We start from the raw sequence: 18,754 nt of genomic DNA, 5'->3' as shown, positions 1-18,754 counted from the left end.
TTTCTTGAAACTCATGTATGAAAAGTGGGTTATAGCTATGGGACCATAATAAGGGTACAGGCAAGAAACTCATATGCTAGGGTGAGTGGAAGTGTGAGGATTTTGGATTTTGTGCCAGAATTTGATGTTATTTAATACTGAAGATCATGGCTAGACAGTGTGACCAGCCCTAGATGAGTGTACAGTCAGGCTCTATAATGTTTGTTTATATCCTGACTCTTGTGGAGCTGCTCCTGTAACAGGCCTGGGAGGCCTGAGATGAGACAAACAATGCAAAACTGGTCCATCTCACACAACCTCACTTCAGGCATCCAGCATCAGAGCTTGGATTAGGAGTCTCAGCTTCTCATAAAGCCAGTGGAGACATGTTGGTGCATATGTGTGCCTAGTCTCACCCAGATCCCAGTGGCTGAGACCTCCTGCTGGACCTTCCACACAAGGGAATTTGAGTTGCAGTTGCACTGTGGGCTAAATATTTGTCAGTGTGTCATTCTTGTAGGAATTGCTTCCATAACTCTGGGCTGCCCCCTTGCAAGAGAGGCATGTCCACTTTGCCAGAAAGTCCTGTGAGAGGACTTTTAAACTAACCTGATCCAAAAGCACAAGCATTGAAAGGAGGGCTGTAAGATGTAGTTCTGAAAAAGCCACAGGAACAAGTGAAATAGAAGCAGAGGGCAGTGCTGGTGAAAGTTTCTGGGGCTGAAGAAAGCCAAGGACAAACTATGTCTATGTCTGGGAAGATTGGTACCTCCACAGCCTGGCAGGGTGGTTATTCTGTACAGGCCAGGAAGGCTGGAGCCTCTCCTTGGTGAGAGGAGATGAAGTGTCCTTCTGTGAGAGAACAACAAAGCCATGAATTGAACACTTATGTTGCAAAATGAGCCTTTAATTGTGCTCTGGGGCAAGCAGGTAGGTGTTAGAGCATCTCTTTCTCTTTTCCAAAAGGTATCACCTCCCCTGTCTGAATGCTTGGTGTCAGCCAGGTGCTTACACAGATTCCCTCTCCAGGAAGCTTCCTGCTTTAACTTTGTCAGGACACAAGAAATAAATAAATAAACAAATAAAGAAATAAAAGCTGATCCCAGGTCAAAAGTTGAGCTTGAAGAGAGCATCCTTAAACTTTTGCAGTGTGTAGGTTTTGGCTGGGCTGTTAGCATGGTCACCCTAAGGTGATGCTGTGCAGGATCTGTTTTCATGGTTGGTCCATGTGCCAGGGGTGCTGCTGTTCACAAGGCCTCATTTTCAGTGTAGTTAAACAAAGACATAATGGATTCTTCCCCAAAGTACAGGATACCATCAGCAGGCTCTGCAACTTCATTTATCCAAGCAAACTTCTGAGTTTTTCTCTCATTTGATGCCTCACAGAATGAGATCTCACTTTAAGTGAGTTACAGCTAAAGCAAGGGATGGGAGCTGAGTATTTCAGCACAGTCCCTTCAGGAATAACAGCAACAAACACAAAAACTGCCCAAGACTCTCCTAGGTGGGTCTCAGCAGCCAGTGCCTGCCAAGGAGAGGGCATGGCCTTTGGGAGCAGAGGAGGAGTGCAGCAGTGACCACCCATCACATTGTGGTCCCTTTAAATCTCCTTCCCCACTTGGCAGCTCCGATTTTTCGGCGTTGCTATAGCAAATCTCCATGGCAATGACCCCAATCAGGGAAGGGGGGATGCTGGAGGGGCGCATGCTCACAGTGCCTGCTGGAGCCTTGCCTGCTCTCCCCAGCTGCTCCGAGGCTCTGGCACCCAGGCAAGGAGAAGGAGCAGGTACTGGGCACGCTGGTCCTTGGGGTGCATCGGGGGCCCACGGCGCGGCCGGCAGCGGCCTGTGCGAGCGGCTTTGTGCCTGCAGGGCTCCGGGCTCAGCACATCTCACCCGCTTCTTGGTGAGCAGCCTGCAGGGAGCAAACTGCTGGTTTTTCACTGCTTCTCCTCCTTGCAGGCAGGGAAGACAGCTTGAGTTATCGCCGGGAGCGATGGCGCCCGTGCGGAGCGAGGCGCGGGTGGGAATCCTGCTGCTGTCGGCGCTCAGCCTGCTCAGCGCCGGGCTCGTGGGGGCTGCCCAGGACCCCGGCACTGCCATCCCTGCAGAAAGTAGGTACCTGCTGCAATCGCACCTCCTGCGATCGTACCCTGCCCTGCCATCCCTGCAGAAAGTAGGTACCTGCTGCAATCGCACCTCCTGCGATCGTACCCTGCCCTGCCATCCCTGCAGAAAGTAGGTACCTGCTGCAATCGCACCTCCTGCGATCGTACCCTGCCCTGCCTGCCTTCCTCCACTGCCCCCAGCAGCCGCACGGGCTCCCTGCTCCAGGGCAACCCGCTGCTGCCTGATAATGATGAGTGTGTGCCCTGGCAGCAAAGCACATGAAAGCAACGGCCACAGAAACAGCATGCAAGCAGAGGATTAGTAGTTATTTAGGGGAAAATTGCTAACTGCATACTCTTAATTTTCATTTGCTCTTGTGCTCAAGCTCTTTGTTTGTAGGTCTCTAAGATGTGCTTCTTGAGAGTTTCATTTCATTAGATAGTTTTAATTGATATACATCGATTTGCCACAATACCTATGATGTCCTTACTAGTCTGATTATTGTTAGAAGAAAATTTGTGTGTATTTCTGCTGGGGCTTTGCATCTTGCTTATTTTATTATTTGGTTGGAACAATAGGTCAAGTTCAACTTTCTTGTAGCTACTACAAATCAACACAGGGGGTGTTTACCCAAACAGTGCATTTGGAAAGCAAATATAAATTTCTGAAATCCTGCAAACCTAAAGAATAAATAAATCTGACAGACTGGCTTGAGCACACCACAGAGCTGGGAGCTCTTGAATTTGAATCACAGCTCTATATGAGCTTCCTCTGTCATCTTGAGTAAGTCTCTAAACTTTCTCAGCTCCAAAATGAGGCAATAGTTCAAAGTTATTAGGGGATGGAGTCAATGTTCTCGGGGTGTTTTGGTGACAGCAAGTGGGAAATAGCCACTCATTAGAAACAAAAATGTCCTCTGGAAAAAAAACAACAAGTAAGATAATTGCATAAAAACAAATCTCTAGTTCTTAGTCATGCTTACTTTGTATCACAGCTACTATCTTTCTATATGACTATCAAAATATTTAATACAAAGTCTGATTTTGTCACTGCATTTTATTCACAATTAATTCCATTAGATGAAACTAATGGGATTTAGATGGTGAATTTCTTTCTTTTCCATTATCTTTTTTTTTTTTTTAATTAGGGCAAAGTTTTGGTCTGTTCTAAACCAGATCTCACTGTTATTTTGTGTCCCTGTTTCCTAGGAATTCATTAATTCTAATAAGTTTTGTGATGAGTAGTCCATTTTATCTCCTCAAAGAAAAAATCAGGCTTGGAAAATACATTGTTCATACTCTTTGTGTGTCTGTGTCAGCACAGGCAAGTCAACACATTTGGGAAAATGTATACAGGAGTTTCTTGTTCTACTTGTGTAGTGAAAACTCCCATTTGAATTGCAGAACAAAACTCTTGGCCAGGATTTCTGACCCAAGTGTCAAAGAATTATAAAAGCATAGAGAGTTGGGAAGGGCCCTTTAGAGCTCATCTGGTCCAACCCCCTGCCATGGGCAGGGACATCTTCAACTTTATCAGAGTCAAGTTCAACCTGACCTTGAACATTTCCTGGGATGGGGCATCTGCCACCTCTCTGGGCAACCCATGCCAGTGCCTCACCACTCTCACAGCAAAAAACTTCTTCCTTAACTAATTTAAATTGACCCTCTTTTATTTCAGAACCATTACCCCTTGACCTATCACAACAGGCCCTGCAAAAATGTCTGTCCCATCCTTCTTACAGGACCAAGGAACCTTTTTACCATCTTATTACCCTTCTCTAGCCAGGCTGTGGAGTCCCTTTGAGGAAGATTCCTTGTCTTGTCTCACTCCTGAATGTAAGAGTGTGGACTGCAGGGCAGGTCAGAGTGTTTCTGGGGCAGTGTTACCCAGAGACACACTGCCCCATGCCCAGGAACAGGGGCTGTGAGCACTGCTACAAAAGCAAAATGCTATTGCAGTCTGAGGCCAGGCCAGGAGCAAGGCTGATTGTGAACTGTAAATTGTTTTGGGCTGCTGCAGGGACAGAGTTTTAAAGCCACAAGGAACTCCTGATGCTCCTCATCATCCACTTGTTGGGAGAGAGCTGCATAGCTGCTAAGTGCTCCAGACACTTTCCTTTGCCTGCCAGAGCTCTTCCTGATGGTTAACCTGTGAAACTCTTCCCTTAGGACATTGTGGATGCTAAATGTTTGTGTGAGATTGCAGAACTGGTTTAAATTCAAGGGAAAAAATCCTAGAAAGGGCTGTTAGATACAGGGGCATTTCTTCTGGCTCAGGGCTGCCTTAGCATGCTCCTGAGACCTGGGAGGCTCTTTGGGAATGCATCCCTCCAGACTTGCCCTGTTCTCATGCTATTCCAAGGCATGAAGGTATAACAGTGCCCAGGATGCACCCTGGCATGGGGACATGACTCCAGTACTCTGCTAGGATGGACCTGGGCACTCTTGTGTCCATGAGAGGAGGCCAGTCAGACAGAGCTGAGTTCCAGAGTGGAACTATCCCACTCTCAAGGCTTGGGGATGCTCCCAGACTTCCAGTATTCCTCAAGAGAGCAGGTTGTGGGAGACTGGGCACTGGGTCAGGCACTCACTTTGGTGTGATCTAGTAGAGACACTCCTGGATCTTTTCCTTGATGCTCCACTGGCTACATCTCACCAGGAGCTGGTCCCTGTGGGCACTGACCCTTGCAGAGGGCACTGCCTCTGCAGCACGAGCAGCACTTCCCCATGGCTGCACTTGGGCCTCACTGTCAGCCCAGGCAAACTGGACCCAGGATGGCCCAGAGGGGAAAGGGCTCTCCAGTGCACATTCTTAACAGGGATGTGGGATGGGGCCATACTGAGTGTCCTCCAGCAGGGCAGAGCAGTGTGGTGCTCAATGCTTTCATCTGCTCCCAGCTGTGTGCCATGGCACTGGCAGCGCACCCTTAGCAGGAGCATCCCCACATGGACCCCACGGTCTCTCCCCCAGCTGGTGGGAGGAATGTGTCCCTCCTGCAGCACCAGGAGCAGGACAGGGGCAGCAATGCTCCTTACAAGTGTGGGAGGTGCAGGAGTCACAGGAGAGGAGCATGAGAGTGAGTCACAGATCTCTTTAGCAGTGCAGACAGATCCTGTCCTGTCCCAGATCCTGGGATCTGGCTGGGGCTCCAGCCCCTGCTCTCTGCCAGTCACACAGCCAGGCACAGCTCTTTATGCATAATTCTAATTAGCAATGATTAATTGTGTCCTTATACTTTATTCACAGCACTTAGCATATGCAAAAGACTGCTCAAGTTTGAAGTGGTGCTACTAATACTCACAGATTATTTTCTTTAAAGTTCTCTGCAATCCACTAGAAAAAAAAAAAAAAGTTATTTCCCCAACCTCCCATTGCATTTATAGCCCAGATCACCCACTGTGGAAGCTAAAATATGGAATATGAGGACCAGAAGCTGGTCAGTCTGTTTTCATTAGCCAAGGTGCATGAAATACAAAGAACAAACACCAAGTGTATGCAAGGGGAAGTAAATTAGACTTACACAGTGCTTTCAGTCCCAGGTCTTCACCAAGAAGAAGCCAAAAAATATATTTTTTCTCTTCTCTCACTTCTCCCAAAACACACAAAGACACTTAGAGTCTTTGTGCTGACAGGACCCATTTAAAGAGTTATAGCTGACTCTTGATAATTCTCATTATGTTAATCCACAGACCTGTTAAGTCTCCCTATGAATGATGGTCTGTTTCCAGCTGTCAGCAAGGAATTAATAGCACTCTGCTAAACTTTGCTATGATGTGACTCAAGATTTGGTTTCATGGCTGCTTTAAGATGATGTAAGCCTGTGCTGCCTCTGCCCTTCTCCTCTCCATGACCTGGTCTCCTCTCCTTGCACTGTTTCTTCTCCTGGCCCCAGAAGTTGGGCATTCAGGATCTGCTCTGGGGGGATAAAAGTCAGTGATCCAGCTGAGGGAGGAGCTGCATTGTCACTCCTGCTGGGAGCAAGTGGAAGTGTGGGATGCCATAGCCAAGGACAGAAAGCACAGTGGGATTGTTCCTATTGGCAACAGCGCTTATTCAGATTTGTTTGGTAAAACAGATGTTTAGGCATATTTCTGTTGGGGAAATGTCCATGGGCACCTTGCTGAAAATATTGTGGGCATGAAGAGAGGTCAAATCCACAGAGGTAAGTCAGCTTAGCAGCTCAGCTGTTCATTCTGGAAAGCAGACCAAGGCAGAGAGTGATGGAGAACATCAAAGTCCTGAGTGGGACAAAGTTGGTGATTATTTAGTAACTGTCTCTTCCACTGCAAAAATTAGAGGCAGGAAATGAAAGCAGCAGATGTCAACTTCAGAGCAGACAAGAATGCTATTTTGTTCACTCAGTGAATAGCTGAGCTGTGGAACTCATTGCCACAGGATGTTGCAGATGACAAAAGTTTGCATGGATTCAGGAAGCAACAGTGCAAATTAATGTGAGAAAAATTCATGGAGGGCTTATCAGATGTAGACCTTATCTTATCAGATGTAGAAACACCAGCCAAATGCAGGATATCCTCCAGCATCCTGCTAGGCTAGGAGAACATTGCCAGACACTTACTCTTGTGTCTTCCTTGAGTATCTGCCATTGGCTACTGGCTCCCAGCAGGCAGGGATGCTGACCTGACCCAGAGACAGCAGTGCCTGGAGAAGGATCCTCCACCATGGAGCACAGCCCAATAAATGACAGTAAAGAGTGAATATGCTGTTATGTGCTGAAACTGGCTGCATGTGCACTCTGACTTTGGAGGGCAGTGCTGTGTTAGGAGCTTTGCAGGTCTGATTCAGGACACTCAGAGCTGCACAGGCAGGTGTCTCTTTTGCCACCACCCTTCTGCTGCAGAAGATGCTTTGATACCAGGGCAGCTTCTTTCCCAGGACTGCCAGAAGTGAAATAACCACTTGGCGTGGTTGTGCCATTCCACTAGTGCCCCCCTGTCCACACAGGAGCACTTGGCTGTCATAAATAGCAGTGAATGATCCCAACCATCCCATCACAGCTTTCACAAAGCCCTGGGAACACTTCCTGCGTGACAAGCAGTGACAGATTATGGAATTCATGGCTCTCCTCAAAAGTGCTTTCTCCCCACTGCAGAAGCAGGAGACATTAACTTATCACCTGATTTTTTTTTTTTCTCCTTCAGGTTCTGATTTTGAGAACACTTTGGTGCTTGTCAGCACTCCAGGGCATGCAGCACCTCCCTGAGGTGGAGCCAGGGCAAGGTGTTTCTGAGCAGACCAGAGTGAGAGGGAGCAGGGCATGACACTGAGTGAATGATGGATTTGCTGACACCATCTGAGCATGCAGGTTCTTTCTAAGGGCTCTGTTTCATGCTCTGAAGTGGAAACAATTAAATTACTGCAATACTGAAAGCAGGAGGAGGTTGAGTGTCTTTAAAGTGTGCTCAAAACCATCCTGTCACTACTCCTGTGCCTGCAGAGGCAGAGTCTTTGTGAGCAGTGCTGACAGAGGTGGGGACTTTGCATCTTCTCACAGAATGGGAATTAAATCCCTACCTTGATCCCCAGGTCTCCCTGAGATGCCACTTGCACTGAGGGGAGCTGGAGAAGGACAGGTGGGAGAGAAACTCCTCCTGAATAGATCAAAACCCCTGAGAGGCTTGCTGGGGACTGACAAGCACTCTGGCTGCTCCCTTCCTCCAGGTACATGGCAGAAGGCAGTGCTGGCAGCAGGGTGCCAGGCACAGAGGGTGCCAGGCACAGAGGGGTACCAGGCACAGAGGGGGGCCAGGCACAGAGGGTGCCAGGCACAGAGGGTACCAGGCACAGAGGGTGCCAGGCACAGAGGGGCACCAGGCACAGAGGGTGCCAGGCACAGAGGGGTACCAGGCACAGAGGGTACCAGGCACAGAGGGGTACCAGGCACAGAGGGTACCAGGCACAGAGGGTACCAGGCACAGAGGGGTACCAGGCACAGAGGGTGCCAGGCACAGAGGGTGCCAGGCACAGAGGGTGCTGCAGGGTGCCCAGCAGGTCCCTGGCTCCACACAGCTCCCCAGCCATCTCAGCAGCAGCTTTGCACCCTCTGCTCTGGGAGAGCAGCACAGGTGGCTGCATGAGGACAAGGATTTCAGCACTCCCCCCACCAGGGGGGCTCTGGGATCAGTAGGAAATGTCATCTTTCCCCATTCCCCCTGCATCTCCTCCAGTGCCTGCAGTTGCTTCTGCTGAAAACTCACACATCATTAACTTCAAACAGTCAGAGGTTGGTGCAGGGTGAACCCTGGCAGAGCAGAAATGTCAGGCATTTAGAGACAATTTGGTGGGTTTTTTCAGGTGTGTTACTGGGAATGGAAGTCAAAAAAGCTCAGTCTGTGTGATTCTATTTTCTCCTTTTCCCTGTTTTTAAGCACCTGGAGGGAGCCTATAAGAAAGATGGGGAGAGACTTTTTACAAGACCATGTTGTGGTCTTAGTTACAGTTCTTTCTGTAAACCAATTATTTAGTTTTCTTTACTTTTAGGGATGAATATATTCACACTTGTGTACAGAGGTGCCAGCTTCCTTGGACACATTTGGGACAACAGCAGAGAGGAGTCTCTACAGGAATTTAAAATTAGAAATTAAGATAAGATTGAAGATATTAATGTTCCAGAGGCAGTTAGCTGGAAATCTGGTCTGGTAGCATGGAAAGAAGTGAGCCATTTTAGTTGTCAAGTCCCCTTCTCCTCCAGTCTCTGCCTTTTCCCTGCCCTGCCCCTCTGTGCACACACACTGGCAGCAGCTGCAGAGCCAGTGGGATGCTTTGCATTCCTGGCAGAGAAAAAATACAGCAGCAGGTGAAAGGAAGCAAATACAGATCTGGCATTGTCCCTTGCCAAGCTGCTCTGTAAGAGCTCCTGTAAAAACAGACCTGCCTGTCTGGTTCCTGAACCACTGCAAACTGCTATTTTCAGTGTATCTGTTGAGAATTAACCCATGTCTGAGAAGGGCTAATGTGGAATTCACATGCCCTCTGAACAGAGAGAAGCTGTGAGACAAGCAGAGAAGAAGGAAAACACAATTCTTATCTCGCTTGCTGTGCCTGTGTTGTGCTAGAGTAGAATGCAATATGGAGATTGTTTACCCACAGTGAAGATGTTTTGTTTCCTTGTCCTATCAGGGCCAAGAAGTGTGTGTGTGTCAGATTATCATGGGACAGTCAGGAGAGAATGAGAGAGGAGTGCAGTGTGAGCAGTTGTGAGCAAGAGTGAGTGCATGGCAGATTCAGTTTAGATACAATGTACATAGTATAATAGAAAAAAATAAAATAATTAGCCTTCTGATGATGGAGTCAGATGCATCATTCTCTCTCCCCTTCATCGGAGTTGCCTTTGATTTACAATTTTCAGTTCAAACGGGAGAGGCTGGGGGCTGAAGCAGCAGGCAGAGTCAATCTGAGCCATGCTCAGAAAAGCACACCCAGCAAAGCACTCTGTGGTTTTTGCTGATCCTGTCACATTTGCACAAAGATAGATACAGGCAGCCCTGATTTTGCACAGAGATAGATACAGGAGCCCTGATCTTGCACAGAGATAGATACAGGCAGCTCTGATCTTGCACAGAGATAGATACAGGAGCCCTGATCTTGCACAAAGATAGATACAGGCAGCCCTGATCTTGCACAAAGATAGATACAGGAGCCCTGATCTTGCACAGAGATAGATGCAGGCAGCCCTGATCTTGTACAGAGATAGATACAGGAGCCCTGATTTTGTACAGAGATAGATACAGGCAGCCCTGATCTTGTACAGAGATAGATACAGGAGCCCTGATCTTGCACAGAGATAGATACAGGCAGCTCTGATTTTGTACAGAGATAGATACAGGAGCCCTGATCTTGTACAGAGATAGATACAGGCAGCCCTGATCTTGCCCAGAGATAGATACAGGAGCCCTGATCTTGCACAAAGATAGATACAGGCAGCTCTGATCTTGCACAGAGATAGATACAGGAGCCCTGATCTTGCACAAAGATAGATACAGGCAGCTCTGATCTTGCACAGAGATAGATACAGGCAGCCCTGATTTTGCACAGAGATAGATACAGGAGCCCTGATTTTGCACAAAGATAGATACAGGCAGCTCTGATTTTGCATAGAGATAGATACAGGCAGCCCTGATTTTGCACAGAGATAGATACAGGAGCCCTGATCTTGCACAAAGATAGATACAGGCAGCCCTGATCTTGCACAAAGATAGATACAGGAGCCCTGATTTTGTACAGAGATAGATACAGGAGCCCTGATCTTGTACAGAGATAGATACAGGCAGCCCTGATCTTGTACAGAGATAGATACAGGCAGCCCTGATCTTGCACAAAGATAGATACAGGAGCCCTGATCTTGCACAAAGATAGATACAGGCAGCTCTGATCTTGCACAGAGATAGATACAGGCAGCCCTGATTTTGCACAGAGATAGATACAGGAGCCCTGATTTTGCACAAAGATAGATACAGGAGCCCTGATTTTGCACGCACGCAGGTGTGGGTGCCTGGTAAGAGCTGGAGTTTCTCCTGGCAAGCTCTGTGAGTATTCCTCCTGCTAAACTGTGCTGCTGAACTGCACTTTCCTGCTAAACTGTGCTGCTGAACTGCACTTTGCTGCCGTGACAGTGCTGTCTCTCTGTGCCTCCCCCGCAGGCCGGCCCTGCGTTGACTGCCACGCGTTCGAGTTCATGCAGAGGGCGTTGCAGGACCTGAAGAAGACGGCGTACAGCCTGGACACGCGGGTACGTGTCCTGCGGGAACGCTCTCCCTCAGCCTTTATCTCTGCCTTTCCCTCGGCCTTTATTTATCTCCCGGCGGCCAGGGCTGCCTGGCTGGCTGCAGCAGACGTGACATCCCTGCTGACTCACTCCCATCCCAGCAAATAGGTTTAGAGCAAGCACGGATCGTTTTTCACAGTCTGCAGAGGTTCAGTAATGATCATCCAGTCTGACTTCTTGCATAACAGCCTAAGGAGTTACCTCAGACAGTCCCTGCACCAAAGGGAGAGGCAAAGAAGATGTACAAAGGAGAGGAAAACAAGACAGATGATTTACTCTGTGCCTCACACCATTGCTTTCCAGCTGTGGACTGACTATTCACTGCAGGAGCAGAAATGAGCAGCAGAGAGAGAAGGTGGCAGGCAGGGCTGGCAGAGGAGAGGGAAGCAAACACACTCACCCCCTTTGCTCAGGGGTCGATGCTTTGTGGAAAAGGGAGAAGCACATTTGTTCATGCATTTATCACAGCACACAGAGGATTCTGCCACTTCACGTGGCAGTCTCCAGAGGTCTCAGTGAGCAAAATGAGGGTGTGTTAAATGCCCTGATTTTAGTAATTCATACATGTATGGGTTTGTAAATATGTACAAACTGGCTGGGGTAGGATTTCCACAGTGGTTCTGCTGCTGAAGTGTGCAAGAGGCAGAAGGTCTCTCTCCTCTAATAAAGCCCCCCTCCATGTATGTCTTGTTCTACCACTCCTTCCTTTGAGCAGGGCCATCCCTCTTGGCAGGTGAGAGGGCTCCTTAAGGGCTCCTCTACAGTCACACTCAGCTCAAATTGTCATTCCCAGCAAAGCCAACCAAAGGGACATAAATCAATTATGTGTCTCAAACCATCAGTCAATTGTGTAGCTTTGCCTTTGGTTTCTTGTGACCTTGGGCAGTTGTGTCAGGCCCAAAACAATAAAGTTGGAGTGACTTCAGCTTTCCTGAGCTATCAATAACAAACTGATTAGGACAAAGTTCTGAGTGTGGGTTACATTCCAAAAGTTTCCCATGCACTTGAGTAATAATAAATAACTCTTTAAGTGGTAAAGTGTCAGTAGAGGGGCTTTACTTCCAGCAGCTGTGCTGGGCACTTCTGGTGCATAGCAGAGTTCCACTTGTTTGGATTAGGGTCAGCTGAAATGTTTTGTACTTACCCATGACATGTCAAGACCAGGTGCAATTGCAGCTGTGCTGGTTCTTGTGCTGTCAACAGGCTTTGCTGGGAAGTTAAAGATTTTTTTGGAATGCAATGGAGGCAGCACAATTCCTTAATCCCAGGCACAGAGGTGTTCAGATGTGTCTGTGGTGTCTGTTCTGCCTGGAGAGTGGACTGAGGGTGCAGCCCACCAGAGAGCAGCGCTGCCTTGTGAGAGGTGAGGCAGAGTCTAAAGGGAGGAGCTGGTGCCAGGGTGCCACAAGAGGAATTTCTGTTCCTGTGAGGACCTGGACAGGCCTGACATGCCATGGCATGACTGAGACAGCTCCCAGTGCTACAGAGCAAGGGGCACAGGAACTGTGCATCACAAAACCAAACAGAACCTTAAACAGCTGTTTGTAGGATCACCCACCCTTAGACAACTGATCTTAACACTGCTGGTAAATAAAGGCTGTATTACTGTACACTTTTCCCAGCCTTTGGATTGATACTCCAAAGGGCTTTCTATCAGAGATGCTTTGGTTAAACACAAATTATTGATGCAGGGATACTAAAGTGAAATACAGCAGCCAAGGCCCTACAAATGGCACACTGTGGCCCTCTATACTCTGACAGGTAGAGCTTCCATATCCTTACTCCACTGCTGATGCTTGGCTCATGCTGACCAGCTATAATTTCTTGAGTTTGACACACAAATAACTTCACTGAATAACTCCTGAGTCTTGGAAATTGTTGCTACAAGGCAAGCCCCATGCAGGATTGCTCCTGCATATCAGAGACTTTCTAAGCCAATGCCATCAAGGCCCACAATTAATTTTTGTAATTGATACCTCTCTTTCACAGTCTTTCAGTTTGCAATTGAGTGCTCCCAGAGCTGCTCTTCCTGCCCGTAAATAGTCCTGAGTGACACCCAGGCAGAGTTTGTGGTAGCAGTGACAGCTTGTTGGCATTGCTGTGAAATCCAATAAGCCTGTTTGATGTTAAGATGATTCTATGATTTCTCCTGGGCTCCTAACAATGGGAGCATTCACTCATCCAAGATTTCATTGTGCAAGCAGGGAGCAGTGCTGAGCAGTGCCTGCCGTTGAGCTAAGCTGATAAGTGAAAGCAGGCAAGGAATGTGAACCAACCCTCTGTAATGCAAAGGTGGGTGTCAAAAGTTTGAGTTGAGGAGGATACAGGGCTGGGGAGGGGAGGGAAAGCCGTTCTGAAACAGCCTGTCTGGCACAGGCTTGCAGTCTGAGAAGTGAATAACAGAGAGTGGGCACTGCTGGGGGACAGAGGTGCTGCTGCCCAGGCCAGGCAGGAGGGGAGCAGGACCACACAGGAGTGCCCAGCTTCTCCTTTGGAAAGCTTCTCCTCCTTCTCCTTCTCCTTCTCCTTCTCCTTCTCCTTCTCCTTCTCCTTCTCCTTCTCCTTCTCCTTCTCCTTCTCCTTCTCCTTCTCCTTCTCCTTCTCCATGGTTAATTAGCCCTTTGCTGTGTCCAGTGTGTCAGGAGGTATCAGGACAGAGGAGCACCAGCAGGGAGAAGACCTTCTGTTGTTTCACAGAGCTTTGAGATAATTTCTTAACAAGTGGGTTTCAACTCCTAATGGGTTTTTGCAGTGTAGATGGGAAACATTCACAGTGAATTTAAACCCACTAAATTCATTTTTTCTCCCCTCAAGAAACTCTTCAAGGCCAGTCTGCAAACTGCTTGAGGGACCGCAGACCACAGGGTGAAAACCACAAGATATGCTCAGGAAGAAGTTTCTCTTCAGTCACAATTGCACTTGCTGATGTGAATTCCTTGCACCAACAATCTTGAGTCTCATGAGAAATTGGCTTCTGAAATGATGGTGCCATGCAAAAGGCTCAGCCTTTGTTTCACAAAAGTGTGAGAAGAATCCACAAAATATTTAAGTTATTTGATCACAATTAAATAAATGATACTTGAATATCTTTAAAGACCTAAAATTATATTTCCCCCCTGTATGCAGAGAAAAAAAGCTCGGAAATACTTTTCCACTAAGGAGTTCCAAATACAACGGCAAGTAATTTTAAATGATGTATATTGGGAATGGTTTTTAGGCTTTTGCTCAAGTACTGATAATAAAACAACTGTCAGTAATTTAACTCAGATTGAAATAAGAACCACATACTCAGACCTAGATCTGCCTTGAAAGATTACGAGTTTCAGACAACAGGGTTAGACTGACAGCTAGATTCAACTCAGAGTTGTTCTAGAGAACCAGCAGTGTAACTGAGAGCACAACTGGCTCCTCAGCACTTGCTGTCTGGTGCAATTAAATTATACAGGGCTGAAGGCATCATCAACAGGAAGCCATCAATCACCACCAAGGAATTAAGAGCAGTGCAGTTGAAAGTGGAATCTGTCGCAGTGCTTATAAAGGACACTTTAATAATTTTGACAGCATACTCCCTGGAAGTTAACTGTGAAAATGAAAACATTCAAACTATAAAAATACTCTCCCTGCATCTCAGTTCTGAATATACTCGTTTCATCCCTTTTTCTGGATGAAAACCAGCATTAAGAACAATGATTTTTCACTCAGCAGAGCACCTTGGCTACAGCTGTGCAGAGGGATTAGATCTAATCAATTATGGACTCTTTTAAAGCAATATATTCAGTTCTTTGATTTCATGGATTTTTGTTTGGTTTTTTTTTTCAGACAGAAACCCTCCTCCTGAGAGCAGAAAAGAGAGGCCTGTGTGATTGCTTTCATGCAATACACTGAAATGAGCACTGGGATTTGGCCAATGGACATATATTCATTTTTAAAATGCTGTTCAGTGAATTACAGGAAGATACAGAGTGCAAGTTGTGCTCCACCATAAGGAAAAGCATTTTTATCAAAACAGGTATAGCTCAGATTATTTTTGCTTTGTTGTGGTTTGTCATAAGTCTATGTGATATTGCATCTGCTGAAATGTCAAGAGAAGAAACAATGCCAAAGTCTTGCTTATGGGTTTTATGCAAGGATAGCATCCTGCTTTTTTTGGTATTTCAAGCCAAAAATTGTCCTTGGATTCTCGGGGCAGTCTCTTGGCTTATGTGAATTGCCATAGATCTGTGAAAGTTAGTGAAGTCAAATTTTTAAATGTATTTATAGAAGAATAACATGAAAAGGAAGCTACTTTGCCATGATGCATAAATAAACATTTACAAACAAGCAGACTTGGCATTATCTAGAAATTAATAGTTGTCACTGACTGCTTGGCAGTCCGAGGAAGGAATTTGTTCCCCAATTGTATCAATAGTCCAGTGCACAGAAAACACAGTAATCTGTCTCACAATTTTGATTTCTTCAGAGCCACACAGTAGCTGTGATCTTTTTGGAGAGATTTATTAAGTATCTAATGTGATCAGTAACATTTGTAATCACATGAATACTGCCTGGCAGTTGAACTGATTGCATCTGCCAAAATCTTCTGGAGAAATGTCTTTCATTAAGCAAATCACATGCTGGATTGAACCACTCAAAGTGGCCTCTACAGAGAGTTTTGGCAGAGAGCCTACACAATGCCTGCCTGTCCAGGACTCTCTTGCAAACTGTATTTTAGGAAATATTTAAATTCTACCAAGATGGTCCTTAGTTCTTGCATGGACTCAGCACTCTGTCAGGGTGGGTTACAGTGCTGATGTTATTTGTATTCCTGCTGCAGTGTGAGACAAGAGAGAACAAAACAATTAAAGCAGTGTAGAAGTAGTAGACAGCAAGATTGTGTCTTGTTACTCTTTAAAAGAGAATAGCAAATTCTTTCTCATTGTTTGCATTTTTTCCTTTATTTTGGGAAGCAGAACAGAAAATGGCCCCAGTGGAAAGTTCCTGTTGATAATAATACATTTTTCATTGGGCTTAAAACATCATCCCAAAGTAGAGATTTGTGTATCAGCTTGAGCATCAGGCTGAAAACTTATATACAAACAAGAATATTGGAGCAGGATCAACGAAAAAAGAAGTTTTCAAAGTAATTTTACTAATTCTTTTCAGTATGTCTGTCTTTCTATGGGTGGCTGGTGTTTTTGACATTTTGCTCTCACCCTGCTCAGTAAGTTTGGATGGAAGCTGTCTGTATGTTTCCAAACTGCTTCTCTCCCATTTTGTCTGCAACATAAAACACAAGGAAATAGGGAACTTTGACCCACTGCCAACTTATTATTTCATGTGCAGTCCTACTCAGTGACACAAAGGAGCATCTTGCCATATATTTTGCCAAAGTTGTTTGAAAGGCGTGTGGTTCTCAGCAAGGAGAACCTTCCTTGCACCTGCATTTCAAACAAGAAATCCCCTTTGTCCTTTGTGGTATCCCAGCAAACCCCTTTAGAGGTCCTTGGGACCTGTTTTGTGTACAAGAGAAGCAGCATGACACAGCAGCAGCTCCCTTCTGGTAGCATCTCACTGCACTGTGGCACCATCACAGACCAAATTTTATTGTACAAAGAAAACAGTAGGATTAACACAGCTTCCTTGCAAAATACCAGCCTTTGGCTTCTTTACTCCCACTTATATTTGGACCAAAGTAATGCACAGCTTTTGAGCCAGCTTTTTGCAGGAGATGGAGTCCCAGCACTGAACCTGTGAATTTTCCAGCACAGCTCCCCTTTTCAGGGGGCAGCATGTCTGTGGTTGGTATTGATATTGTGCATGCTTATTCTGCTGGTACCCTAAAGAATCTTGCAGAGTCCTGTAACAAGAAATGGGGTTTTTTGTTCATGTTTTCATTTAGAAATATGGTTGCTCACAGTTGAATTTTGATATATGCAGCTTGTGACAATATAAAGGTGGAATGAATGACAAGTGGATGTTGTCTGACTCCCAAAGGGATCAGAGTGACACTGCAACTTTATGGTTGTAACAGAATGATTATTCTGTACTTCTCTTTGTCTATAATGCAACACAATAAAAGGGCAAGATGCATTATAATATTTGGTGTGCTTTCTTTCTGATTTGACAAATTGATGGTGCTTATGCATTAATTAATGTCTGTTCTTTAATTAGGCAGAAAACACACAGAGAAAAAATGCTATTTTTAATACAAAAATAAGAAGACCTTGCATTCGAGCTAAATGTATTAATATATTCTAATTTGCTGAAGTAGAAAATTCAACTCACTCTTATTTGAAATAAAGGTACAGCAATGATTTTGTGAGTTTCTTTAAGGACCCCTTACTCTATACTTGGTGATTTTGATAAAGTTCCTTATAATTACAGGATGACATGAAGAAAAATTGGAGCTAGATAGTTTTAATTTATTTTTGCTCAGGAAGTGAATTTAAATTCAGAACCCCTTGAGTCTCCACTTACTAGAAGAAACCCTGTATTTTGCAGAAGGGTTTAATTGCAGGAGTGCTTAAAACAGAAAGTTTTTTCTCCCACCCAACATTTCCAGTACTTTTTTTTTTGCTGCAGAGCCAAGGCAGTGCTCATGACCTTTTGAAGCCAATCTGTGTCTTCTCTCCTCTTGGTGCAGTACTGCTGCTGATAGCCCTGGGCACATGGTGTTTGTACACAGGGTGGAATGCAGGGGGTAGCCTGTGAAATTCACAGCCAAGTCCTCCCTGGAAGAGAAATGGCATAATGGTGTTAGTGTGGTGCTGTCTCTGGGCAGGAAAGGTGACAGAAATCCTGGTAATGACCCCCACATCTCCAGAGCTTCTCATACCTGAGCCAGTGCCTTCTTTGGGTGTAATTCTGTGTGTATTCCAAGTCAGTAGTTTTGAACTGAGTCTCAGAACAACTCTAGGAAGACATGTCTGGATTTCATTCTGGAAATGGAAACACAGTTTACCTTGCTTGTAATGTAGAACCCTGTTAGGTTACACCAAAGCTCAATAGTGTTATTGCTAGCTGAATCTAGCTGGTGAATGGACTCTCTGGAATACTCTGAAAATCCTGTGGAATGCCCTCTCCAGATGGAAACATCATATTTAGAAAGCAGTTATGTCTCTGTACCCAGAACTGTCTGTCAGTAAATCCTGGGTGATCTGAGCATCTGATACACATTCCCCATTTTCAGAGAAATAAAGTGTGGAAGTATTTCCTTTAAGAGTGACCATGTAGTTTGTGTGCCCCAGGCTGGAAGCCAAAGACAAGAGCTCCTCCTGTAGCAGTGGGACTCATGGCTTGCACACAGATCTCACCCTGGTGAGACAAAGCACTTGCTGAGCTGAAGGAGGCTAACAGGAGTCCCAGCTCAGTTCAAAGTTTAGCTCAAACGTGTAATTTAAAAGCAGAAAGGTTCTGAGGCTGTTGAGCCTTTTGTGAGGCAGAGAAGCATAAAGGATGTTTTCCCTTTGGAACTGGTGCAAGGCAGGAAATTTGCCCTTGCCCCTCTTGGGCTGCAGAGAGACCCCCTTACCTGGAGCAATGTTCTGCTCAGTCCTTCCCTGGCCAGGACTCAGGGCATGAGAGAAGAGGGGAGCAATGTAGAGGGGAAAAGAACCTGCCCTTTGCAGCCTGGCTGAGTTCCTGGAGATCAGGGCTCCTGCCAGAGAAACCAGAGCTGCAGCCTCCCAGGGATTTACGTGCTGAGCATGGTAAGCAGGGGCTGCAACCCCCTGGCTGAGGGCAGTGCTGCAGACAAAGTATCACAGTGGGGTCAGAGCCAGGATTTGAAAAGGGGAGCCCAGAGATGTTTTGTGCATTGGTGCAAAAGAAGGGATCATTCTTCACACTCTCATCAAGCACAGCATGTGAAATTTCCAAACTTTCCAGAACCTGCTTTTGAGAGCTG

General features: G+C 46.1%; 1 protein-coding gene across 1 annotated transcript; it reads left to right on the top strand.

The window, feature by feature from the left end:
* Window positions 1–1,618: 1,618 nt before the first annotated feature.
* On the top strand, window positions 1,619–16,944 carry NICOL1 (NELL2 interacting cell ontogeny regulator 1). Its single transcript, XM_054633104.2, has 4 exons — window positions 1,619–1,765; window positions 1,941–2,092; window positions 10,745–10,833; window positions 14,689–16,944. Exons 2-4 carry the CDS (start codon window positions 1,975–1,977, stop codon window positions 14,752–14,754), a joined length of 273 nt encoding a protein of 90 aa, XP_054489079.1. The 5' UTR covers window positions 1,619–1,765; window positions 1,941–1,974; the 3' UTR covers window positions 14,755–16,944.
* The last annotated feature ends 1,810 nt before the right edge of the window (window positions 16,945–18,754 follow it).

The sequence above is a fragment of the Agelaius phoeniceus genome, chromosome 4, assembly GCF_051311805.1.
Source record: "Agelaius phoeniceus isolate bAgePho1 chromosome 4, bAgePho1.hap1, whole genome shotgun sequence".
In the NCBI taxonomy this organism is placed as follows: Eukaryota; Metazoa; Chordata; class Aves; order Passeriformes; family Icteridae; genus Agelaius; species Agelaius phoeniceus.
The sequence above is the reverse complement of the archived record's forward strand: the minus strand, read 5'-3'. Positions and strand labels throughout refer to the sequence as shown.